This window comes from Hipposideros armiger, unplaced genomic scaffold, assembly GCF_001890085.2.
Source record: "Hipposideros armiger isolate ML-2016 unplaced genomic scaffold, ASM189008v1 scaffold_25, whole genome shotgun sequence".
Lineage (NCBI taxonomy): Eukaryota > Metazoa > Chordata > Mammalia > Chiroptera > Hipposideridae > Hipposideros > Hipposideros armiger.
Genome location: NW_017731375.1, coordinates 6,223,929 through 6,250,637, shown reverse-complemented (window position 1 = coordinate 6,250,637; position 26,709 = coordinate 6,223,929). Strand labels below are relative to the sequence as shown.

Here is a 26,709-nt window from a genome sequence, read left to right as displayed (position 1 = left end):
AGCATGATATCGGGGGTGGGAGGGCAGTGGATGGGGGGAGGGGGGTTGTTACTTTGTGAGGGTGAAAAGGGTAACTATTACATTGTTCTGTACACCTGAAACTAACAATAAAAAAAAAAAAAGAAACTACCGTCCCGTTCAGTGGCTGGTTCTCCCCAAGATTGCCCCACATGACATTGGCTGGAGTTTGGGGTGTCTCTAAAGCTCTTTATTCACATTGACCAAGACGTTACTGGCTCACTCCAGGTGTCACACAGGGCTCACTCCAGGGCCATAGCGGGGTGTCTGTTTACCAGGCACAGGTCCCTCACCAGGCCCCGTTCTCACATCTTCACTGCACGCCTTGTCCAAGGGAAAGCAGCTGGGGTTAAGATCTCTGGCTTACTCAGATTATTGACAATGTTCCAGTGATCCGTTGCTGTGTAACAAACCACCCCAAACTTCGTGGCATAAAACAACCATTTAACTCTTCTGTGGCTCAAAAATTCAGAGGAGGCTCGCTGTGGGTGACTTGGCTCAACTCCACAATGTCTAGGGCCCCCGCTGCGAGACTGGGATGGCCAGGGGGCTGGAAGCGTGTGCCGTTTCCTTCACCCACTTGTCCCGTGCCTGGGCTGAGATGACTCAAAGGCTGGCCTCAGCTGGAACTGACAACCCAATCGTCTACACTGGCCTCTCCATGTGGCTTGGGCTTTCTCACAGCAAGCTGCCCGCAGAGCAGTTGAACTTCTTACATGGCAACTCAGTTCTCCAAGGGCCAGGTGGCAGCTGTACAGCCTTGTGTCACCTAGCCTTGGAAGTCATGCAGACTCACGTTCACTCTACGCCATCGCTCAAAACTGTCCCAAGGCCATCGACTTTCAAGCAGAAGCATGTGGAGTCTCTGGACATAGAGACTCCTCCTCCACAGGAGAAGTGTCAAGCATTCTGGGGCCATGTTTCAAAACCACCAGAGCCAATTATATCCATTAGGAAGGAGACCAGGTTTTCCTCAGGTCTAGGTTTTGGGGTACACCTCACTTGACTGGAAATACCTGGCCTTCCCCTCAAACACAGGATGAGGCCAAACTCATTGGCATGGACATCAAAGCCTTCTTCATAGCCTGCCCCAGCCTGCATTCCAGACTTCTCCCCCTGGCCACCTGCGCTTTCCCCTGGGACTGGTACACTGCTCTCACGCAAGGGTGCCACCCACTGGCCAGCCATGGGCCTGAGGACCTGTGACGCCCAGAGGGCCACTCTTTTCCAACTCCCAAAAGTGCCACTGAGGCAGGCGGCATTCTGGAATTATTCTTCCAAAGGCTCAGAGATCGCCAAAGAAATGCAGAAACCCACGCGACCCACGCGACACTCTGGATTCTCGCCTGAGGATGCTGTCCCCTCATCCTCTGCTAATGACTCAGCCATCTGTCTTCCTCCCCTGAACTCTGCTCCCCTGGAAGCTGCACAGATGCCCCAGCTGGGGCTTCAAAGCCGGGTGGATTGACTGGCCCTAAGCACAGGAATCAGAGCTGCTTGCATTTTTCTAGTGTTCCCGCCCAAATTCATAACTATTCACGGGCGCAGACAGCTGAGCCATGTCTGCTCCCTTGAAAGGGCCGCCTTTGAAGCCAGCAGCGGGGCACCACGCAAGGAGGAGGCAGGGGCCACGGGGGCCACACCTGGAAGGGCCACTCTGTTAACAGGACCCACCAACACTGCCAGGAGGACGAGAAACGAGACAGGAAGGATGCACTCTCGCCGTCAGTGACCTCTGGTCCCCAACAAAATGGATGACCATTGTAACGGCGGGGGCTGAGAGTCCGGAAGCGAAGCCACTTCTCATTTCAGTTGACGAGCTGCAGCCAGACCTCTTCCTGGTGGACAGCGATGACTAGAAGGAAAAATATCCTCACTCTTTGGAAGCGGGAGTTCTTTCCTTCCTTCCTCCTTCCCTTCATTCATTCATTCACTCATTCATTTGTTCTTTCCATCATTCAACACGTTGTCACTGAGAGCCCACCCTGGACAGGCCTTGCTGGGCTCCGTGCTGGAGGTTACCGCGTGACCAGGAAAGCTCCCCCCTCTCCCCAGCCTCCAGATCATGAGACCAGCCCGAGTTCACATCCCAAGAGGTAGAAAGCAGTTTTACAAAACTGGTAATGTTTTTGTGGCAAAATGTGGTAAATAAGTGGGGTTTTAGGCATGCCCCTTTGGGGCTGTGGGAAAAAATTCACCACCCCTGCATATTACGTATCTCAAATTAACAAATAAATTACAAAGGGTAGGAAACGTATTTCATGGGGAATGTAAATAAAATCTTTTAAAAAATCCAAATGAGAATTTCTTTTCACGAATGTACCCTTCACCAGGCTCCAAGCTCACGGCCACCTGTGATCCCTGCTTCAATGATGAAAGCTTCAAATTCTTAACAGTCGTCATTGTCAAGAAATTTTGCTTTCACAAGTAAGTGGTTAAAAAAAGGTGTAGGAAATTTTGTTTTGCCACCTCAAAAAACTTACAATGGTCAAAATTACATTTTAAGAATCTCTCTTTTTGGGCTAGCCAAGTGGCTCAGTTGGTTAAGAGCGCGAGCTCTGAGCAACAGGGTCGCCAGTTTGATTTCCACATGGGCCAGTGAGCTGCACCCGAGCTGAGCTGCCGCTGAGCTGCCAACAGGTGGCAGGATGGCTCAGCTGGTGAGAGCACGTGCTCCTAACAAGGTTGCCGGTTCGACTCTCACATGGAATGCCACCTGCAACTAAGATTGAACACAGCACCTTGAGCTGAGCAGCCGTGAGCTGCTGATGGGCAGCCGGATGGCGACTGGACTTGGAGCTGAGCTAGCTGCGCCTTCCACAACTAAGATTGAAGGACAACTTGGTTGTTCCCCTTCCCCAATTCCCCAACACTGTTCCCCTTCCCCAATTCCCCAATTAAAAAATCAAAAAAAAGAATCTCTTTTTTTGGGCAATTATAATGCAGGAACTTCTTGGGATTTTGAATCCAGTCTCATTTCTTTATATAGAGAATGTCAAAATAATGACAAAGCACTAAATTGTAGCATACTCATGCATGGTGAGGACGGTTGCCTGCAGGTGGCACGGTTGCCCCTAAAGGGACCCATCAGCCACACCGGCAGAAGTGTCTGTGTGAAGCTGAGACTCAAACAAGCTGCCTGGAGCAGGGCCTGACCCGGTACCCACCCCCATCCGCCCCTCTTCCTGCGTCTGCACCTACTGCTTCTGAGCACGTGGAACTCAAGTCCCACCAGTCCCATGGCCCTTGTCAACTCAGGCATCAGGGCACCCTGTGGCTGGCTACCATCATCGACGTCCAGGCGGCAGCGTCTCCTTGGCTGCACCCCGCACCCTGCCCAGGCCAAGACATGCCACTGAGGCTGACAGTGCTCCTGAGGCCTTTGGGACACCACAGGGCCACTATCAGCCCCACCTGCTCACCTGGGCCTCCCTAAAGTTCGGCGCACAGCCCAGGGGCTCCAGTTGCCCAGGCTCTGCCAGGCTGCCCCAAGGATGGGGGTGTGTCAGTGTCTCAGGCACACCTGGTTGGCGGGGACAGCTCATGTATGCTGGCGTAGAGGGCAGTGCAGGGCACCTCCAAGGAAGCAAATTTTGTCAATCTCACTGAAGCCCTGTATAAGGTTGCACGTGATGGAAACCCAAAGTAAAAGAAGGTCATTTTTGGCTGACCTAAGTAGGAAAACCAGAGAGAGTCTAGCTTCAGGAATGGCTGGATCCAGGGGCTCAAATTATGTCAAAAGGATGCTGTGTCCTTGCTCCTCTGTCTCTCAGCTCTCCGCTTGGCCAGGCCCCCCAGCAGCTCCAGGATCCCTTCCTATGAGCTTATTGACCCCAGACAAAGAGAATTCCAGCAAACCTTCCAGGGCGAATGCTCAGTGGCCTGGCCTCGGTCATGTGAACAAATCAATGAGCTAATCACGCTGACCCTGACTGTCCAGGTCACATCTCCAACCCTCTCTCTCATCGGGGGTTGGTTCATCTCCGCCTTAACCATGGGACTGAGAGTGGGGAAGGGTGGTTTCACAAAGGAAAACTGGGGGGCTATTCCTAGATGGAGAATGGATGTGCAGACAGAGCAGATGCCCATCACAGGACATTTGCCCCTCACCCCTGAGGCCAAGGGAAGAGGGACACTGCTGCCCTGCTCAAGGGACAGGAGCAGGGTCCTTCTCCCACACTGTCCCTAACACAAGCAAATAAGCTCATCTGTGCTTAGCTAGGCCCACTGCCCTACGCCTACAGAATGGAGGCCCCTTGAACTCTGCCCACCTGTTTCTACCAGTTACATCACTGCTAAAAAACAAGAGAAAGAAAGCACTTTTGAGTGTGTGAAAATGCATAAGGTAACACATTAACCTCTTGAGTGGGGGTCTTTCAAGTCAGAAGGAACTGGATGTATTTTGGTTGGAGGTTTGATATTATAAAATCCTGGATCGCTAATGCTATCTGCTCAGGGGTCCCTCTGCTATTTGCTTTCCAGGTTTCAGGTTTAGAAAATGGTTAATAACTTGGTCTGTTGCTGCCGCATTCCTCGCAGGCCCTGGGATTACGCGACCACATTTGTTCCTGACAGTGGCTGATGCCAACGCCTCTGCTCGCTGGGTACAAGTGTTTGAAGTCAAGGTGACGCGAAGTAACATGAGCAGCGTGGCTGAAAGATGGATGTAAACATTACCCTGAAGGCTCACCTTCCGATGTAAATCCATTTTCCAGAAGGAAGATGCTTGTGATCTGTTTTCTGACCTGGGCTGAGTCAGTGCTGTGAACACGCGAGTACAAATTTCTGTTCGAGCCCCTGCTTTCAGTTCCTTTGGGGAAATGTCCGGAAGTGGGGCTGCTGGATCGTATGCAATTCTGTTTAATTTTCTGAGGAAGCGCCGTGCTGCCTTCCCCAGTAAATCCCCTTGTATTGCTCTGCAAGATGTAAGTCTCCTTCCTCAGCAGCCTCTCTCTTGCCTATCTCGTCCGCACTTCTTGACGGAATGGTCCACATTCACTGCCTGCCTCTGCCAGCTGCCTTCTGCCCTCCCTCCCACTGAAACCACGCTGGGCGGGGGAGCAGGGCCCAGCTCTCTCCTCAGGCCTCGCCCCCGGGGCCTGCCTGGCCCCTGACACCGTGGGCGCCTCCTTCCTTCTCTGCACCTGCCTCCTGGGCCGCCCCCCTCCCAGCTTCCTCTCCAGCGTTTCTCTCCGTGGCTCTTTCCCATGGTTCCTTTTCCCCCACTGCCCCAAGCATCACAGCGGCCCGGAGCCAAACACAGAGCCCGTTCCCCTCCCCACACTCTCTGAAAGAGACCTCATCTACCCAGGTGGCATTGATGGGTCCCATATATGTGACTACGTCCTGGGTCTGTCCTTTCCGGCCTCCCTGACCGCTCACTGCCTCATTCTCAGCTCTGCACTCCCCAAGCACCGTGGCCTGCCCACGTGGACTTGGTGGAAGTGACCAGCGCTGGCTGAGGGCCTCCTGCTGCTGGAAAAGGTGCGGGGAGCATGACACAGCCTCTCAACCCGCCCAACAGCCTGCAAGGTAGGTACTTTCCACCTGTCCGGTTTGGTTTGTTTTACATTTTTTACTTATTAATTAGTTCATTTAATCTAATAGCACATGAACATGTTACCATTGTAAACTGTTGAATAACACAAGGGCATATAGAGTCATAAAGAAAGTCCCCTTGTCCCACCTTTCAGCTGCCTCCTTAGAAATAGCTCCACCAATCCCGCCCTTCCAGTCCGTTCCCACACATGCACACACATGCGCGCACACACATATCCAGATAAAAGCATGTAGCTTTGTTTTAAATGTGGACGATTTTACAGAAATGCCATCTAAGTTTGGTTCTGCAGTGTCCTTTGTTCACTTAGCAGCGTGTCCTGGAGGGCTCTCCACCACTCCATATGTCCCCTCATGGCTTCTCACTCTGCCTCGTACCCCATGGTGTGGACGTCTCCGAAGGTATTAAAGGGCTCCCCAGTGTGACCCGTAATGGACACCTGCAGGGAGAGATGTGCTGGACTAACACGAAGGACTGGAATTCCTTGGTGAAAAGAATGCACGTTCTGTATCTCAATACTTTTTGCCTAATCGCCCTTCTCAGAAGCTACATCAGCTATCCTCGCCTACAGGGGAATGGGGGTGGCAGCTGGCACCCTCTGCAGGTCCGCTGTGGTGGCTTGCAAAAACTTTACCCCAAGTTCTTTGGCTGAATTGAAAACTGGCTCTGGTGACCCTGTAGGACAGGCCGGGGCAGTGTGTCCAGGTAACGGCGTTCAAATGTGCTGGGTATTATTATTATATTGAGCACCCCACTGAACGCAGTAAAAATGTCTTCGTGAAAAGTAGAAAAGCTGGTGTGTAAAAACACAAGTAGACCAGCTGAAGAAAAGTGTGTCACCTAAGAGACTTAGAAGAGAGGTAGGAGTGACAAATAATAAATTAATAACCAAACAAATCAATGAGGAAAATATCATTTGTTTTTGCTACTGTATGGCATTATTTCGTGTTGAACACAGACTCACTTTTCGTGTGTTTCATGTTTAAATGCTTGATATTATGCAGAAATGTTTGGCGAGTTGTGTGTCCAGGTCTCTAAGACTGCATGTTGGCAGTGATAGTTGGGGAGATAAGGAGGGAATTCTGGATGGACTGGAAATGCAGTGGGGTCTTTCCCATTTAAAGAAAAGATCGGAGGGCCTGTTGCTCTCTGATATTCACCACCCAGCATGCTTCAGGGCTGGGATAATGAGGGCTGCTTGTGCCATTCAGCCCGCACCTTTGCAAACATGAATAATCAGCGGGCTTTCTCATTGCTGCTGCCCTGGCAGGCAAGACACGGTCCCCCATTCTAGTTTCGTGTTGTGGGCTGTGAGCTGAGGTGGAGTGTTTCCATCCTTCATTGGCTGTGTGTGTTTCCTGACTCCCAACAGCTGCTCTGGCACCTTTAGGGCTTCTGGGTCCACAGACCGTCTTGCCTCACACAGACAGAGACTCATCTCTGGGCCATGCCCCCCAAACTCCCAGCAACATACTGCCCATCAGGGTAACATTTCAGGGGTTTCCAGGGACCTGGACAGGCTCTCCTATAAGCGGCTTCCAGAAGTGACCCACAGAGCAGCAATGCCCATTCCGAGGGCGGTCTGGGTTCCTAAGCTGGGTGAGCCTCCCTCCCAACAGATGAGCTCAGTCCCTGGTGGCTTTGTCCAGGGAAGTGCTCAATAAAACACCAGCTGGCATGGCTGCACTGAGGGAACGCAGCATGAGGGACATGGCTGAGGGTACAGGCCACTTGCAGGGGCCTCTGGGAGAGTTTTCTACACTGGAGATGCCACTTATCATCTGGAAATGCTGTCAGGAGCCGAGAGCCAGGATGGACCCACTGCCTCAGTTATGCCATGAGACCCCGGCCTTCAGCCAGCTTTGTTACTGAGTGGCAGTCACGGCCAGCATTTGTAAACTCAGGGGCCCCTCTGAGCAGAGGGCCGGGCGGGGGAACCCAAAGTTGCAGACGGTGCTGGCTTTCTTACTGGCTATGTCTTTATCCAGAACAGGACAAAGATAATGACACCTCAGGGTGTCCTGCTCATCAGCTTTCTGGGATGAAAGCAAGTCCCCTAACCATGGAACCAAACACACATATACTTATAATTGAGCAAAAATTTAAAATAAAACAAAAAACTTACGCTTAGATTTACTAAACCGCTTCTAATTTGAAAAGTGTCCTCATATCCATTTTTTCATTTAATCCTCCCCCACACCCTGACTTTTTAGTCTCTTTTTATAGTTGAGAGGAGCTGAGGCTCGGAGAAGTTTAGGAACTTGCTCAACATCACACAGCTCAGAAATGGCAGAGCTTGGGAACATAAATAGATGCAACCACTGTGGAAAACAGTCTGGCAGCCCCTCACAGCATCAAATCTTGAGTTATCATGTGACCCAGCAACTCCACTTGTAGGTATATATACCCAAGAGAAATGAAAACATACGTCTTCACAAAAAATTTTACATAAATGTTTATAGCACATTCACTAGAGCCAAAAGGTGGAAACAACCTAAAATGTCCATCAACAGACAAACAGATAAACAAAATGTGGTCTATGCACACACTGGAATATTATTCAGCCATAAAAAGGAATGCCATTCTGATACCTGCTACATCGACGAACCTTGAAAATATTACACCAAGCGAAAAAGTCAGTCACAAGAGACGACATGCTATATGACTTCCATCATAGGAAAGCCTAGACTAAAGAAAGCTATAGAGACAGCAAATAGATTAGTGGTTGTTTAGGGCTGGGGTGGGAGTGGGAACTTGGGCTTGTTTCTGGACCTTTCTGGGTCTCAGTTGCGTCAACTGTAATAACATTACGTGTTGGCAGAATTGAGTGACATAACGCATAGGGCGTTGCATAATGAGCACTAAGTTTATTAACATTGTCATCTCCTACTGGACTTACACACCTCACCCATAATGCTTTGGGTCTCATTGTAATTGCTTACTGTTAATTTTTATTTTGCCTACCATTTACTGTTAAGCCGTCTAAAGGAGCTGTCACTTGGGCTCCCCAGGGCCCCTGGGATCCCCTCCAGGACACTTACCACCCTCTAGCATACCTGTTTGGCTCCAGGTCTGTCCCTGACAGGCAGTGGGCTCCCCAAGGCAGGTGGACTTCCTCTTCTGTCCAGCGCCCAGCACAGACTGTAGCCAGAGCACACGCGCGATAAGATTCTGGAAGGGATTGGGTGGTGGCGGCGGCGGGGTTGAGGTCTTTCAGGAACGCAGCCAGGAGCCTGCAGTCTAACAACGCACAGCCCTTGGTCCTCTAATCCACTGGTCCTCGGCCTGTTCAGGTGGCAGCAGAGAACACCACGGAAGGGCCAGCTCCCGCAAACTATGAACTCCTTTCTTAGAAACTGTGATGTTTCTGTCAGGGACACTCTTGGTTTTCATACTTGTCAAACTGTCAGATTAAAATGGATTGGCTGTTTCCTCATGTTTCAGTCCATATTCATTTGCTACTTTATGGATTCATGTTATCCGGGAGCACGCTTTGCCAGCAAACAAGATTGCAGGGGGAGGAGGAGTGACGGTTTCAGAATAATAAAAAGAGGACATTTTCCACTGAGCTTCTTCGTGGGCGGTTTCTAATGGATTAGGAACGTCGGCCAACTCGCCCGGCCTGCTGCTCTGCTCGCAGCCCTTTGCCACCTGAGAAACACTACGCTGGCCTCGGGTCCTGCTACCTTCCCAACCCAGGCATCTTCCTCTTGGCCTAAGCTCCATTTCCAAGTAAAGCCCCACAGAGAAAGGGTCATGAGGCACCACTGTGCTTTGGTTTGGAATGAATGCAGTGGTCATAGGGGTTATGGTGGGAGAGGTGTTCGAGTTTTGTCCTTTAATCCTCCTAGCACCCCTGAGAGGTCAACGTCATCGGCTGTCCCTGCGTCCTGATGAGAAAGCAACAGGGGCCATCCCTGCTGAGGCCACACGCCCGGGAAGAGTACAATTAGAGCCCAGGCCTCTCTGCCACCAAAGGCCACACTTTGACCACTGTGATGAAAGCTGACCAATACCTTGGGCCCTGGGCCTTGCTGCTGGGGGCTGAGGGAGGGGTGCTGATAACACCCCCCCCCCTCACCCCAGCCTGCAGCCCTTCATTCCCGACAATGTGGCTGAGGCTCCTATCTGTTATCTCTTAGATTAGCCCCCGGCTATTTTTATTCTGTCCTTGCTTAGGGAAGAAACACAGCTTGGGCAAACCCTCAGGCAGGGCCTCAGGGGAGGCCATCATTAGCTACGGAAGAAAACATAGCTTCGTTTACACTTGACTGTCTTTTTTTTTCCTTAGAAGCATCTCCGAATTGAGCCACTCTGTCGAACTGCCTCCAGCAGGGCCTTTTCGGGTCCCTCAATTCACCAACACCTTGTATGGGTGCCTTCTTTCCAGCACAACGTTGACCTGTATCTGTTGAATGAAGTCTCACCTCCTGGGATGGTGAGAAGAGGCTTCAGGGAGACAGGCTTGGTGAAGGGAAAGGGGACCCAGAAGGGGCAGCGGGAGGCGTGTCAGGGAAGAGGCGGAAGCCTGGAAAAGGGCCAGGCGGTACGCAGAGCACGGAGAGGGAGGTCGGGGACAGGCAGAGGTGGATGAGCACCGATGTCTGGATGGAGATGAGGGAGGGGTCCTGAGCTCACCTGCGGCGTCTGCAGTGGAGACGGAGCTGTGGCACCACCGCTGATGGTCACGGATGCCCCTGCCTTTGAGAGAACACACAGAGGGAGAAGAGTGAAGACCTAAGCCAGCACTTAAGGCTGAAAAGAAGACGAAGAAGAGCGAGCAGGTGTCACCAGGGGAGCCAGAGTAAAACGAAGAGTGTGGTGTCACCAAGCGGGAGGTCCCTGGGAAGAGCCAGTGACCAACAGGGTCAACAATGGAGACATGAGGAAAGTTGGGGGCCAACATCCTCCAGCTGAGCCGCCCGGAGGAAACGGACGTCAGCAAGGCTTGTTTTGGGGAGAGTGATGGTAGCAGAAGCCAGACTGAAGTGGACAGGGAGTGGGAGGCGAGGAAGCAGAGGTCTGCACAGAAGCTGGGCAGTGAAGAGAAGATATGGCGGTGGCTCAAGGGGAAGCAAGCTCTTCCGTGTCCTATCTCAGAGGATCCCCTGTCCCTGCGGGTCCCCTATGGCAGCCAGGGCCCAGGCACCGCTGTCATCCTGGACTGTCCTTAAGGACAGGGGCCTCATATGTATGTGTAGTCCTCAGGTGTGTCACACACATGGCAACTCGACAAATATTAGATGCTTCCGATGACAGTGATGATGATGAGAACTATAGATTCTTAAAGATAAGAAAATCTCCTGTTTCGGGGGATTAAAGGAACAGTTAGACTCCCCAAGAAGTCTAACTAGTTAGAGCACCTCCTCTGGCTCTGGTCATTCCTTCTCAGTCTTGTTTGCTGGTTCCTCTTCTCTGTTTGTCCTTATTTACTGTTTATATATACTCAAATCTCTGGGTGATCTCATCCAACCTTGTGGCTTTAAATTCCATCTATATGCCAGAAACTTCCACATTTACATCCCAAGCCATGATGGGTCCCAAACTCCAGACTTACATAGCCTCCTGCCTACGTGGCATCTCGATGCACATGTCTAAGAGGCATCTCAAACTCAACATGTCCAAAACCTAACTCATCATCTTCCTCCTTTGGTAACTTAGGCCAAAAATCTTGGGTGTTTTGCTCTCATTCCTTCAAGAATGATGTCCATTCCTACAGGAAACTCAATCCAGTTGGTTCTATCTTCAAAATAGATCCAGAATATGACTCCCTCTCTCCACGTCTTCTGCTGTCAGCCAGGTACAAGCCACCATCGTCTGCCACCTGGATGGCTATAATGTCCTCCTAACTGGTCTCTCTGCTCTGTCCTTGTCCCCTTTACTTTGTTATCAACCCATAGTCATATCAAGTCACTCCTCTGCTTAAAGCCTCCCAGCAGCTCCCCATGTCACTCGGAGTACAAGGCCAATCCTTCCAATGACCTACATGGCTTTTCATGACTTTGATCCCAGCGTCTCTCTGACCTCGTGTTACTCCTCCTGCACGCCTCACTACTCTGCTCTAGCCACGCTGGCTTCCTTGCTAGTCCCCAAATATGCCAGCCATGCTCCAATTCTGTATCCGGATGTCATGTGTGGGTTTTTCCAACACCATCAAGCAAGTCTCTGACACCAGCTGAGTGTCCTACAATTCAACCCAATTCTGACACTGTCCACCTGGAGACAGCCTCAGGTCCCACAGGTTAAGGGCTCAAGACTGCACTCTCCCTCCACTTCAGATGCCAATGGTAAGTCCAGGTTGTCACCTGTGCTTGTGACCAACAGGCAATAGATTGGAAGCTCCCATGACCCCTTCCTTGGGTTCAATTAATTTGCTAGAACGGCTCACAGAACACAGAGATATTACTTCCTAGATCACTCGTTTATTATACAAGGATATAACTCAGAAACAGCCAGATGTGGAAGAGACGCATGGGGCGAGGTAGGGAAGGGGTGTGGAGCTTCCATGGCCTCTGAGCTCAGTCTCCCGACACGCTCCCTGAATCTCCACACGTTCACCGACCCAGTTCTCTGAACCCCTCCTTTTGAGTTTCTATGGAGGCTTCCTTACAAAGGCATGACTGATTAAATCGCTGGTGCTTGAACTCCACTTCCGGTCCCTCTCCCTTCCCCAGAGGCTGGAGGTGGGAATGAAGGTTCCAACCCTCTAATCACATGGTTGGCTTCTCTGGCACCCAGCCACCATCCTGGGGTGGGATCCAAAAGTCACCTCATTAACATAAGACATATTTATCACTCTTCTCACGGAAAATTCCAAGGCTTTTAGGAGCTCTGTGCCAGGAACAGGACTAAGGCTGAATATATATTTCTTATTACAAATCACAGTATTATAGACATGCCCACCGCAGGCCTTCGCTCTAGCTGGTCCCTGTGGAACACTCTTCCCTTGGCTGTCCACTTACTAAGAGCGCGCGCGTGTGTCGCCTCAAGTCCATGAGGCCAGCTCTGACCACCCTACCTAACGACCATGCCTACATACCAGATCTGCATTAGTTTTCTCCACTTTCCCCCCAAACACTTATTTTCTAACACAATGAATGAATTTTTATATGTTAATTGTTCATCATCTGCCCGCCTTCCCCCATGCTATAAGTTCCACGCTGACAGGGAGTCTCTTTTGTTCTTTGTGTACCCCTAACACGTGCCTGGGACAAAGTAGGTGCTGGGTAAATACCTGAATGAAAGATCTCTTGAAGGCTGCTCTATACTTTTAACTCCTTGACTGTCAACTAATTCAAATGTAGAATACAAGCTTGCCTTACTGTTAACGGTGAAAATTAAAGTCATTTATGAAATGTCTTCCAAAAACAAGATATATAAGCTTTGTACATTAAAAAGCAAACAACCAAAAAAACCTGGTATCTGTTAAAGAAAAAAATCCATAAAAGCATTTCATAGACGGATGGACTACATACAGTAAGACCATAGAGTGAATGCGAACACTGCCCCCTCCTGGTTGAACGTGGAGATGGCCGCTTCCTGCACAGCCAGCCGGCTGGGATGACTTTTAACCTGTGGCTGACCGGGGTTGTAAGATAAATGATATCGATGACATCCCAAAATGGGTCAAATTCAACACTATTTTCAGAAGAAGGCAATAAAGAGAAACAGAGTGTCAAAGGGAGAATTTTTAGGGAGTACAGAGCCCACACATTTCCATATTGTGAGGAGGATGTTGACAATTAGCGGGAAACAGTGAAGAAAAATGTTAAGACAAGAAAATCCTAACTTGATAACATCCATCTGCTGCCCTTACAGCTGGAATCGGAGCGGGAATTTCCCATCTGTGCTTTATTCTCAGCTTTAATTTGACTATAAATAAGACACATGCGTGCCCTACTTGCACCGAGTGTCTTCTGGGGCCAGAAATTGTTTAAGGATGATACATATGAAGTGCACGCACACGCACGCACACACACACACACACACACACACGCTTTAACTTAGAGCCTACTCATTAAACTAGTTAGTCTGGGGTGTGCGGCCAATCTCTGATAACTTGGGTCCCATGACGATCTGGCGCTTCAGAACTGAGGCCTTCACGGCTGAGCCCTTCTGCTCAAACACATCTAAACAACTCCTGATGCCCAGACCAGCTTTCCCTGAGGCCCCTGCTGTTTGCTGCAGGAAACCTCGGGACCCAGAGTCCTGGAGATGGTGCCTTTGGGAAGCTCACTGCTCAGACAGAAGCTGCTCTTTTACAGTCTCATTTGATTGTCAAGTTCACTCCACAAGCATCTGCCTGGACTATCGTTCCCATTGTACAGGTGGAGAAATTGAGGCTTAGTGACACAGGTAACAAGCCCATGGTCATGTGGTCCATTAGTAGTAGAGCGAAGACTTAAAACCAAGTTTTGAACAAAGCTTCGAAGTCCATGCTCTGTCCACATTACCCTTCCCAGGGCCTCTGCGGCTATAAATAGTGGGGGAGGCTGGGACTCATGTGCGACGACGTTAGCCAGGCCTATGGCACACAGACACTAACATCTCTAGCCCGGCCTATCCTGGGCCCTACCCTCTTGGCCTCAACAGAACTCAGGCCCAGACAGGCCTCAGCTTATCACTAGCCTCGCTCTCCATGGTTATATTTAGCTCTGGACCTCAAAAGAAAGGCGTGGGCCAGCCCGAGACACTGCACACCCCAAGCCAGGCCAGGCTGTTGTGCAGAGAAGGCCGTCTGCCTCAGCCTTTCAGGTGGCGGGGGAACTACCTGCAGTGGAGGCTGTTGGCACACTCCTTCCTTAGTGCCTGTGGGATGTTTTTCTTCTTGCTCCTTGCGGGAGGGACCACGGCTGCTTTATCTATGTATTTGTAAGTCAGCAGTGTCTACAATCCACTGCATGTGGCCGTGGCTTCCTACTTCTTTGTTGGATGGACAAGTAAATGATCTAAGCTCATGTCCTAGATAGAGATCCGGAGAGCAAAGAGACACGCCAATTCCTGGAGAGGTGCCTTGTAAAAACACATGTATTTCACTGTACTAAATACAGTCAAGTTTATTCAAGGAATGGACATGAGTTTTCATCATCCTTCTTCCCCGCTGTCCTCCGTCCAGCAGAGCTGTGTGAAGGCCACAGGACAGGGACCCAGAGGAGCATCAAAAATCCCTGAGGGTGGCCCGAGTGCCCCACTGGCAGCCACCCAGTGTGCGATGGCTCTGCAGTCCTTGTGTCCCTGTAGGTGTCCTGATGACAGGCCTCCGTCCCCTTGCTCTGCTCACACTTGACAAGGAAGCCACCTGCAAAACCCGGCCACTGAACAGCCTGCCAAACGGGGGAGGGGGCGCGGGTCAGGTGGCAACCTGGGCCAGAGCTCAGGAGGGTGGCTGGATCCTGACACGGGAGCTTAAAGGGCATAAGCTGGCCGCTCTCAGGTCTTACAAAAACGGAAAGAGCCGCTTTTTTATGATATAGAGAACTGTAGCAAGAAACAGCGCCAGGGCGAGGAAAATGAGGAGCTTGTCCGTCAGCTCTCGGCGATTGTATTTTGTGATGAGCTTCCGTCCCAGCTGGATGGTCCCCGACATGGACTTAAATTCTTCATTGGCATCCAGGATAGTCCGGGAAGAAGTGGCTGAAACGTAAGAGGGAGGGAGCCTGACTCAGAGACTGCAGAGCAGAGAAGAGAATCCAAAGACAGCCGGGCTGGCGGGGCGCCCAGCAAACGCTGCGCTCAGAAGCAAGTTCCCTGAGCCAGGAGAGAATGCGGGCACACGCAGAGGGACGAAGAACAAGGACACAACAAGGAAAAGCACTTTCTCCAGGTCCCATCCAGCTCAGAGAGTGACGTGGTTCGTTTATAGACGTCACAGGGCCATAACTAGGAGTCCTCGGGTGTGGCTGTCACCAGGGAAAAGGGCAGAAGAGGGTTCTGCCTCACCGCCAGCCTCAGCTTTCTGCAGCAGGAGGCGCTGCTGAGAACCACCAGCCACAAGGCTAACCTGGTGACGGACCCTGGGAGGTCTGTATGGGGGCAGAACTTGGGCTTCCCACCTGTGAGGGGCACTGTGTCTGGACACCTGACGGTCAGATCTGCCCTCCATGGGGTCAAGAAAGGCTGGGCTGGGCCCTGCCACCAGCCCTCACACACACCAGTCCTCCAGTCCTGGGACACTGGCTGCAGCTTTAAGGACGTGACACCCGTGCTCTGGACACTGGAAACCTAAGAGGAAGCACATATCCCTTAAGGCTCAATGTGCCCAGCATCGACTTTACTTCCGAGTATGGGCATCTGAGCCTGACACCTGGGGAAGAAGGTTTACCTGGCACGATTCTCCCACAAAGTAAAACAAGGCACCGTCAGAACATCCACAGAATAAACGGGTTAAGTGGAAAGGCAAGGTGGGAAATGTTTCTGTTTATGTAAGAAAGCCGGAGATAAATAAAATTTAATTTGCTTGTGCTTGAATGCTTGGAGGATCTCAGAAGGATATAAAGGAATCTGGTAACAATGGTGGTCTCTGGGGAGCAGGCCTGGAGGTCAGAGGGGTGGTTAGAAGGGAGGGCTGTCTTTCTGTTTCCCTCTCGTACCATCCAGGGCTGTGCAGACAATATGGCAGCCAGCAGACACGCGTGGTGCCTGAGCATGTAAAATGGGCCCATCGAAACTGTGCCTGAGTACAAAACAGCCACAAGATTTCAAAGACTTAGTATGAGGAAAAGAGGAATGTAAAATATCTCAATGTTGACTATTAATTACATACTGAAGTGGTAGTATTGTACATAGAATGGATTACATAAGATATATTATTAAAATTAATTTCACGTTTCCTTTTACTTTTTTTTTGGTTAATGAGAGCATACTGTAATGTTTTTATTGAACAGAAATTGCTGTATATCAGAAGCGATGTGTGACAGGGAGCGCTGTCATGATATAGGATGATTTACAGCACACTTTATTTATTTATTTATTTTTAGCTCAGCCATCCTGCCACCTGTTGGCAGCTCAGTTCAGGCTGGGAATTGAACCGGCGACCCTGTTGCTCAGAGCTCACACTCTTGAGCGAGCTCTTAACCACCTGAGCCACTCGGCCGGCCCTCTTTTCAGTTTTTTGATGTGCCTCCTAGAAAACCGGAAGTCACATATGTGGCACACATTATGTTTCCATTGGGCAGGGCTGGCCCAGAGGCTTTTTGCTTAACCATGTAACTTACTCACAAAATTTAAAGTTAATAAGTAAATAAAAGAAATTACTGGAAGAAACAGTGAAGCATTTTGAAAAAGGCAGATGAGGGGGAAAAACACGCGAACACTGATAACAAAACGCCCCCCTCAGCCCCCTTTCTCCATGCCTCTGCATTTCAAAAACCGAAGTAAGAACCTGTTATGTAAAAACTAACAGATCTTTCTTTTTAAACTTTCTTCATAGAGCATTTTAAACCAACACAAAAGTAGACAGAATAGTATCGTGAAATGCTATCTGTCCATCATCCCCAACACAGCCACCAACTCCTTGGCCATCTTGTCCCCAAGTTAACCCCGACCCAGCTCCCCCCACTCCTATGATTTTGCAGCAAATTCCAGACATCGGATCCCTAATAGGTTGTTTTTTTTAAAAAACTGGGGCCCTAATAGGCTTTCAAATCGAGCTGAGTTTGTCAGCCACAGGAAAGGATTAAGAACTGCATTCTTCTTTCTTCAACAGCTATGTCTCCTACAAAATGTGCCCCAAGCACAGTCCTCAACGGCCCAGAAACCATCAGCACCTGTGCTCACATCACACCCCTTAAATACATCATCTGCTTCTGATCTACGTGTGGGGCGGGGTGCCTGTCACCTGCATCAGAGCAGGAAAGCCCTGGACTCACAGGCCCCCTCTTTGTCACGGTCTCCGAGGCCTTTCCCAAGGTTCAGGCCGTGTCCCCAGCACACTCTCAGACGAGGTGGCTGGCTAGTTCTGAGCCTAAATGCCCAGATAAGTTTCCAACACAGGGACTGGCCTTGGGGACAAGCTGCTTGCTGTCCTCTTGCTTTGGCCTGTTTGAATAGTGTTTTGATTAAAAAAAAAAAGTGGTTTGAAATTACAGATAATTTTTTAGGGTGATAATGGTATTGTGGTTTTGGTTTTTTCTTTTTGTTTCACGAGTCTTGTAGAGACAGAATGAGATATTTATGATGATGTCTAGGATTTGCTTCAAAATCATCCAGATGGGGACAGTGAGGACAGGGTTGAAACAAGACTGGCGGTGAGCTGACAGCTGCTGGAGCTGAGTGGTGGGTTCGTGGGGTTCATGCACCTGCTCTCTACTTTTGTCTGTGTGAAACCTTCCAAAAGTGTCTCAAGGAGTAAGCGTTCTTCTGTTTTCCTATGCGGAGGCCCCGGGGAGGGCTGAGTGTCTTCTGCATTACAGGGGAGACGCCATGGGAACCCGACTGAGAACCAGATGGCCTCCGGCAGCTTCTTCTGTGGCCTCTGACTCGCTCTTAAAAGGAGCTCATGGCAGAACTGCCACTGGGGGGTGGAACTGTAAGCTGAGGTTCTAGCAGACGAGCCGGCGGCCAACACACTGAGCCCGTCTCTGGCCAAGGATTCCCAAAGCGGGCCGGCCTCAGGGGTTTACCAAGAGTCCTGGACGAAAAGCAGACTCCCAGGCCCCTCCCCGCCCCCCAGCCCTGCTGGCACCCACTCTGCAGCAGAGGCCCTGAGACAGCTTCTGCGGGAATATTTTAGTGGGGGTGTACAACTAGAGAAACCAACAGAGCGATAAGAGCAGCACGTCCCATTCGGGGTAAAGCCACACTGTCAGAGAAGTGAGAAGCCACACAAGCCAGCCAGCTTCAGGGCGAAGCCGAGGGAAAGGGGTCTGGGACAGGTGCGGCCAGGCTTCCGAGTCCAGGCCTGGCTTTACCTAGTGACTGCACGGCTTCCTCGCTCTGCTGGACCTGCTGGGACATCATCCTGCTAATCCCCATGAGGCTCTCTGTGATGGTGCTGGATGTCTGGGCCAGGCTCTCTTTGGCGGTTTTCCTGGAAGTCCAGAGTGGGAGGAGGAATGTCAACAAAAGCCTGGCTACAAGAAAGCCCCACAGGCAGATGAGACCCCATCTTTATCTATCAAATGAGTAGACATTTCGTAAATGTGCATGGGCGCGCTGAGACCACACTCCCGAAGATTGCCAGTGGGCACGTACGCTGGCGCTCCCTTCTAGAATAGAGAGAGATACCTTTGCCGTAAGCGGTCTCCTCCCTGGAGAAGTTCTGCTTTCTCTACATTGTCGATAGCCATCTTGCAAGTGAGGTTTGCTTTCCTCCATGAGGTCTGATTGCTGGAATCAGAAGGGTCAGGCGTGAGTTTCTGTTGTCAGCCAAGTCACAGCAGTCCTTCCTTCGGGCAGGGAGTGATGGCAAGGGCACCCAGGTGTGGCCCAGAGTCCATCCCCATCTCCCGCCGCTTCCTCCCCTTGGTTGCCCCAGCAACTGCCCAGCTCAGGCCCCAGCACCTCTCATCTGGACCCTGGCCACCTCTGGGATTGTCTCTTACTGCCCGCAACAGTCCCCTTCCCCCCGGGCAGCCAGAGGGAGCAGTGCGGCCATGGCACGGCTGTTTACAGCCTGGAAAGGCTCCAGATTTCAGGGGAACCTCCAACCCCCCCGCTAAGCACGAGGTCCGGTTCTGTCCAGTCACCTCTCACACTTTACAGTTCTGCACTGTGCACGGGTTGGTCCTGTTTCCAGAACCATGCCTCCCACCTTTGTATCACAAGGGCAAGTCTCTGGCCCATTAGCTGTTCAGACAGTATACGTTGTAACAAGTAGAAAAATCATACAATGACAGTTTTCCTCAGTATTTCTCCAAGGTCTGCTGTTCTTTACATGCCACGGACAAACCGTGGACCCCGTGAACACACCGCATCAGCAGGGCCTGGTGTGATGTGGTTTAGTTACATTCTTTACCCGCTCTGCCTGCGAGACAAGTCCAACATGCTGGGCAGCCCCCTGGCGTTAGCAGTGCAGCCTCTGTCGATGGACTAGAAAGTTAACTGGGTCCCTCAGAGAAGCACACTCATGCTCTAGAACTCTTATGCAGTTGGCTCTAACCAACTGCGCTAGCCCCTGAAACATTTAAAACGTCAAGCGGGGAGTACATGAACGGATAGGGTCATGTTCTAACAGCAGCCCTACGTGGAAGGTCTGCAGATGAGCTCTCTGACGCTTGGTCAGCAGCTGCTATGCCATTTCGCACCTAATATTTAAAGAGAATCAGTCACATTTTCAAACTGTTAGCGAGGGAGTCCTGCTGGGCCCTGCGATGCAGAGGTGAACGAACGATAGTGCCTGCCCTCAAGGCAAATATTTACTGTTCGGTAAGACAAGCACGAGCACTCTGGCAAGCACAACCACTGTTTACACACACAACCGCCAAAGCATGAAATTACTGCTTTCTCCCCTGCACCCTAACTCCACATCATGAACGGCCATTCTCAGCTTTAAAGTCATGCTGAGTTGGTTCTGTCCACCATTACTTACTACACTTTATATGAGGGGTCCTCTTGACTCAGTGTGTATAAGCCAATGCCCTTGGTGGCCGTGGAAGCAAAAGTCATCGTGACACAAAGGACTGCTACTGAGCCAAGCACTTTAACACTGGCCGCCACTCACACCCCTCCCTACCTTTGCTAGCCTCCACCATGCCCACGTCTTTGTCAGTCCACCGCCTCCTGACTGCTGGGTGTTATAAACACAGCTGCTGTCAGCCAGGAAGGTGCTGGAGCATTACTCAAATCAGAAGCACAGCCACAGGCAAATACGGATGTGGCAGAGTTCAACCAATTAACAAGGGCAAAGAGAACGCCTAGTAGAAGGATGGCTAAGCAGGGGCTTTAAAAAAGAAGTGACCTGGCTGTCAGAGGATTGGATAAGGGGATGGAGCCCTCAAGTACTGCTGAAATGAAAACCCTCTTATCCTTATGGTACAAACAGTCAAATGTGAAGGGACAGGTGCTGTCTCATGCCATCAGACAATTTTGTTGGAAAAGTCCCCCAATTCAACACCAAGAAATAGCACAATAGATCAATTACATAATCAAGTGTTAGCATGCAGCCGCAATGATAACCTTGATTTTTTTTTAATATAACATAAGCCTATTTGCATTGTTTCTTTCATTTTTTAAGATAAAGTCCCCTTCAGAATTTTCTAAATTTTGATCCATCTTAAACAGGTTCACATTTGGTGGACTTTTTCTGGCATCAATTCTCCTTAGATAAAAAGGACCTGTATTACAAAAGCAACCATTTTTTTTTTGGTTTTGTTTTAAAAATACAAAATACAGTGTAATGTTAAATATGCTTTTGTAAACTATGCCCACTCCCACCTACGCAGTAGCGCCTGCTTGCCCCTCCCTTTGAGGCTTACTGATCCAGAGAGAACCTTCGGTCTGTGTATAAATAACAATTAAGTTATTAAACCCAGGTTGATTAGGCAAACCCAGGCCCAAGCCTCTGGGAGCAGGTGGCACAGCAGGCCGCGCAGCAGAGGCCTCGGGCAGGAGGCCAGGCCCCGCCTACCTGAGCATCTGCTTTTTGTGACTCTCCACTTCCTGGAGCAGAGCCTGCTTCTCCGACTCTCTGTCTTGCTCTTTAGCCAACTGCTCAAGCTCCTTTAGGAGAAAACAGCTCTATATTAAAATGATTTTAAAAGCTAATATCAAAGCCAGGGAGCATGTTTATTTCTAGTGACATCATGACACCCCTTGAAAACCCTCCTCGAACAGAACACCTAGGAACGGTAGGTAACATATAACAAACATCCTCTTAAATACACAGCTGGTTTGCAAGAAAGTAGGGGAAACCCCAAGACCCCAAAGTGAGGAGGGAACAAAGAGCCAGCATGGTCAGCCCGTGAGCGACGTGTGGCTGCCCTGGAGTGGGGGTTACGCTCCTGTAATGCAGCACACGCCTGAAATGAAAAGGAACAGAAATTACTGAACACGATCCACACATCCGCTCGCAGGTGTCATGGGAACAGCAAACTACTAGGTGCTTCTAAATGCTCACTCTCAGTCTCGGCACCTATTTCACTACAGACTGGTAGTAAACACTGCGGGTTTTAAAGCCCATGTAGGGACAGAAAACGAAGCCAAGGCCACCTGAGGCCGGGAATCAGAACTGAGGACACCACAAAGCAGGCCCTACAAAGGGCTACACCCTCAGTGAAAAGGTGAACTAGGAAAACGGCTGTCAACCAGCACCGAGAAAACATGGAAGAGTGTCCTTTTTTGCTGCGGGCTCTAGCTAGAGGGATTCGAAACACCTCCCCTGAGACTGTATAACCAGGGAGCTACCCGCTTGCTGATCTGAGGTTCAAATTCATCCTCCCTGAGTGGTTTGAGAACCTCCATGCAGAGAAATCAACATGAAAAGTGCTCCCAGGCTTGTGATCCTCCCAGGAGATCTGGCAAAAACAAACGCCAAAACCTCTGGCGACGGCTTCCCCCCAGGCTGCTGTGCACACAGATACGGCCTGCCGGAGAGCTGCGCACAGTCCAGAATGCCCCAGCACCTCAACCAGCAGCCCACCACAGTGAGGGGCCGCAGACGTAACGGCCATTTCCGTAGCTCGGAGGTGACTTCCAATTTATGGCCCCAGATATTGCTGAGGTAGAAGAAAAAGAATGTGAACTGGAAAAGTTCTGCAAATGTAATTAGTTAATTTCCATAATAATCTGCATAATAATTTAAAATCTAAATTTCTTACTAGAATATAAACTCTGTGAAAGCAGTGCTGTATTTCGGGTTCACTAAATATACGCCTTGTGCCTGATGTGCATGAGGCACCAAATCACCCAAGGAAAGAATGGTGTATGGGGAGAAGGGCGGGAAGGACGGAGGGAAAAATGTAGTTTCCTCATGAAAGGTTGCCTGGAAGTTCTCTCACAGATACCCAGAGATAATTCTGGAAGAAAAGGGGTAAAGTAGTTCTCAAATTCCAGTTTGAAAGCCACACACACAAACACATTCACACAGATATTTCCACACAGTCAATGCCCAGCACTTGCTCTGTACAGAACACCACAGTCTGAGACTATGGGGCCAATTCTCCTGGTATCGCACAATCTTGTTGCAAATATACAAAGAGGACATAAGATCTAAAAAAAATCAAGCAAATCGAAATCTTGTATATATTTCCAGATATGAATGTTTAGGAAATGCAAATTAAAGCTGGGATGGGGTTACTCATTCACTGACCATGTGCCTACAGGGCCTTGCTTGGTGCCAGGAAGAGCTGATGATGGGGGGTGGGGGGGCATAACAAATATGTAAATGGATTGGGGAGGTGATTTTCATTAGTGAAGAAAATAAACATTGGGTGAGCATGCAGACACTTAGCAGAAAGAACAAGAAAATACTTGGTGGGGATGGTTGGAAAGTTGAAGTCATGTGAGTTGAAGAAAGAAAGGTGTTTTAGGGAATAAACTAGCTTTAAAAAGCAAAAGAAGAAGAAGAAGAAAGAAGAAAGAAGAAAGAAGAAGCAGAAGAAGCAGAAGCAGCAGCAGCAGCAGTCCAAATAAATGTCATTTGATAGAGGACTAACTAAAAAAAAAAGTATAGAAAAGAATGATAAACTCCCTGATACTGATATGGAAAGATTTCCAATACATATTGTTAAGTTTTAAAAGGCAGTGTTTTATAACTAGACTGAAGAACAAAAGGACAGCAACTTGTCTGTTCCCCTTCCCCAATTCCCCAATAAAACCTTAAAGAAAAATAAAAGGCAATGTTTTAGCATAGTACCTTTTAGCTGAGAAACAGGAAAGAAATAATATGTCTTTCAAAAAAATTAAAATGATTAAATCAGTGCTGGAGATGGAGGCAGAAAAGAGACTACATTCAGTGACATTGCTGAAGTTCTAAAGTGAACTCCATTGTGTGAACGTTTCCTGAAGAACCTGGACAGCTCACCAGCAGAGGTCAGTCCCAGGACCAAGCACCCTTTGTTGTCCCCCACTCTCAGCATCTCAGTTCTGCAGCTGCTCACCTGGATTCTGTGCCGTAACTGTTGAAACTTCTCTTTCACTTTAGTATTCAATTCAGTAAGTGCACTTAATGGTCCTGAACAATCTCGAATATCCTAGGAGACATCGAAGAGGTGAGGGGGCCTTTCTCAAGGCAATGAAATGAAATGACTCCATCTGTACTTTGAGATAATTAGACTAGACCACAACTAAAGTGGGCCTATTGACTGTAATCTCTGCTGTTGACCTCTGCAACACAAGCAAAAACATTATCATTTACATTTTTCTCATCCCTCTTTAAATTAATTTTGAGTAGGTAATATGAAAGCATATAAAGAAACACAACTCTGTCTTCACTTATTAGTTCCTAAAGTTAAACAAAACGCTACCTGGCCGGTAATGAAAGGCTTAACGCAGCTTGTGTGTTCAACAAAAATGCACAGCCAAAAGTGATACCATAACTTTAGATCTTTCCAACTTGAAAATCAGGGTGCTACATCCTTGGCATCATATGACAAGATTAACGTCAGTCTGATTTTACAAACCATCTACTATAAATCACAGTGTTTATACACATATTCTAGGGTAGACTTAAGAATTTGTTTCTGAACATTCAGAATTACTGGAGTCAGGTTTTAGAGCAGGCCCTACAGCGAGACTAGGTGAATTCAAATTTTGGCTGTAGCAATTTACTAACGATGTAACCTTGAAAAGGTCACTTGAGTTGTCTGGGCCCGTTTCCTCATCACCACATCACCTAACTCATAGACCATGCACAGGGGCTGGAACACAGGACAAGTGCAATGAATCTAGCTATCATCAACCTTTCTCATCAGAGTCTAGAATTGGTCTGTTTCTAAGCCTGTGCATAGGAGAAGGGACGTTCAAGAAGTTTAAATGTTTGTATCACGTTTCCTCATTTGTTCTCTGGCTTATTCATGAAATCACAATTCCTGGCACCACATGCTAAGCCACTAATTCGGTTTATTTTGCATCTGGTTTCTGCGGGGAGCCCAGCTTTCCTTCACTGTTTGCCTCAGCTAGCTGCAAACTTTTGAGTCTACACCTAATGTTTAGGAACATTTGTTGGAAATGGAAACGACTTGCCTAAAACCAGGGTTTAAAGCTCTTGGTTTCCTTTTGCTGAACTCAAGGAACCATGTCCACATTCCTAACTCTTGCCTTTGCCTTTGGTTTATTGCACTACTGCTTTCTGCCCTTAAACGGCGTAAGCCAAAGCACCTTCAATGACCTGAGTAGAAACTACAATAGGTCCCTTCTGAAGGCTGACTTTCCCCATCCTGGTCCCAGTTTTGCCACTAGCTGCCTTCTGATCCAGGCGCTGGCACTTGACCCGATTTCCTCATTTACAAAATCACAACTACGGTTCCGGTTACCTTCATCTCACCCGGTGCTTCCCGTGCCAGGTGGTCTTGGGTGCCACGGGGCACGGGACCCAGCGGAGCTGGCCAGCAGGGGGCGGGGCTAATGCCCCCAGAACGCCACAGAAAGGTGGGGAGGGCGGCATCAGAAGGCGGGGCTCGGCAGGGTGACAGGTGGGTTGTGAGGTGGTCCCGGGCAAGGCGGCAGGCAGGGGTGCGCAGGGGAGGCGCCGAGCAGGGCCACCGGGGGGAAGCCTGGTCAGGGGAGGGGGACACGGGGGCGTCCTGGGAAGAGGGCGCGCCAAAACGGCCACTCGGATGGAAGCGCAAAGCCAGCGGTCACGGGGAAGGGACCAAAGGGGACAGAGAGAAGGCAGCCGGCCGCAGAGCTGCCTGAGTTCCCCGGGCCCATCATGAGTTCTCCCACCGCCGGGGGACCTGACCAGGTGGGGAAAGCTCGGCAGTGAGACGGCGGAGCTCGGGCTTAGGGCGGCCGGAGCCCAACTTGGGTCCCGGGACTCAGTACCTGGATAAGCGCCTTCACCTCCAAGTCGAATTTGACAATCTCTTGGTTACAGATCCGGACGTGGACATCTTGGGCAGCCGCCATGTTGGAGACGCCGACTACAGGCCGCGGCGGCGGCCAAGTTTAAACGCGTTTTCGCACAGCCCGGTCTTGCGGCAGCGCCTCCTGTAGACCAGCCGGAGACGAGCGAGGGTGGCGGCGCCAAGTCGTGGCGACTTTCCTTGACACGTGGGGGACATCGGCCTCGCTTCTTGGTGTGGTCCTAATAAAACGGAAAGGAAGAGAAGAAGGAATATCAAGAACGCTTTCACGGTGGCCTCTCCCCCATCTTCCGCCTATCTGCCATTGTAATGATTACAGAGTTTTTTGCATAGAGGGGGGAAAAAAAAGCATCAATTGGGATATCTCTGGAAGGTGGCATTAACAATGTTTTATATTTCTTTAAACTTTCTTGTATTTTCATATTTTACAGCGAACCCACTTCCCGTCTCTGTGCCTTAGTCGCCTTGGAGGCCACCTGCTGGAATCGCAGGGTGGGCTGAGGATGAAGTAAGACATGAAAAGCACCCAAGTACAGTGTAGTAAGTAACGCGGCGACATGTGGCAAGAACGCGGTGCGCCTTGCCGGCTATTATTACTGACATTTTTGGAGCACTTTCTATGTGCCAGGCATTTATATTAAGTGCTTTATGTGCATCATCTAACTTAACTCTCGTAACAACCTCATGCGACAGAATTATCCCATTTTACACACGAGCAAATAGGCAAGGAGAAGAATGGCTTTGCCTGGTGCAAATGGAATTGCCAGGTCCCAGGATATGTGCATTTAACAGTTCTGATACATGCGACCAAACCGCTCTTCACAGAGGACCTGTCAGTTTATACTCCCACCAGCGTGTGGTACTAACGCAGCTTTCCCACGGCCTTGCCCACATGGTGTATTAACAAATACTGGGATTTTTGCCATCTTAAGTGAAAAATGCCATCTTTTATTTTGCATGTTTCTTATCATGAATGAGGGTGAGAGCTATTTGTATTGGTTTATTGTTTGCTCATTTCTCTATTGGGTTGTTGGTCTTTTTTATATCAGTTCCCAGGAACTCTTTGTATATTAGAAGGATTAAGCCCTCAGCCGTGAGTGTTTTTCTTAGTCTAGGGAATTTTGAATTGGCTTATGGTGGGGTTTTTTTGGCCTTAAAGTTAAAAAATTTTTT

At 49.6% G+C, this 26,709-nt stretch overlaps 1 protein-coding gene and 1 long non-coding RNA gene across 8 annotated transcripts; one reads left to right on the top strand and one right to left on the bottom strand.

Moving 5' to 3' along the window:
- Positions 1 to 1,347: 1,347 nt before the first annotated feature.
- Positions 1,348 to 25,663, bottom strand: BNIP1 (BCL2 interacting protein 1). Of its 6 annotated transcripts, XR_002123194.1 has the most exons (8): positions 25,496 to 25,663; positions 23,611 to 23,703; positions 21,141 to 21,232; positions 18,800 to 18,901; positions 18,484 to 18,602; positions 10,214 to 10,276; positions 8,632 to 10,005; positions 1,349 to 1,873 (listed from the first exon to the last, which is right to left on the bottom strand). XR_002123194.1 is itself a non-coding variant. In XM_019635973.1 (6 exons), exons 1-6 carry the CDS (start codon positions 25,577 to 25,579, stop codon positions 9,999 to 10,001), a joined length of 768 nt encoding a protein of 255 aa, XP_019491518.1. In that variant the 5' UTR covers positions 25,580 to 25,663; the 3' UTR covers positions 8,102 to 9,998. The 6 variants fall into 6 exon arrangements, 2 of the variants coding, with proteins under 2 accessions (XP_019491518.1, XP_019491519.1); XR_002123192.1 differs by having other exon boundaries at positions 1,348 to 1,873; positions 8,632 to 10,276; XR_002123193.1 differs by lacking the exon at positions 1,349 to 1,873 and adding an exon at positions 2,949 to 6,014 and having other exon boundaries at positions 8,632 to 10,276.
- Positions 23,843 to 26,709, top strand: LOC109379406 (uncharacterized). Of its 2 annotated transcripts, none has more exons than XR_002123197.1 (3): positions 23,843 to 25,143; positions 25,548 to 25,842; positions 25,968 to 26,709. It is a non-coding gene; the product is annotated as an uncharacterized LOC109379406 (long non-coding RNA). The 2 variants fall into 2 exon arrangements; XR_002123196.1 differs by lacking the exon at positions 23,843 to 25,143 and adding an exon at positions 25,159 to 25,415.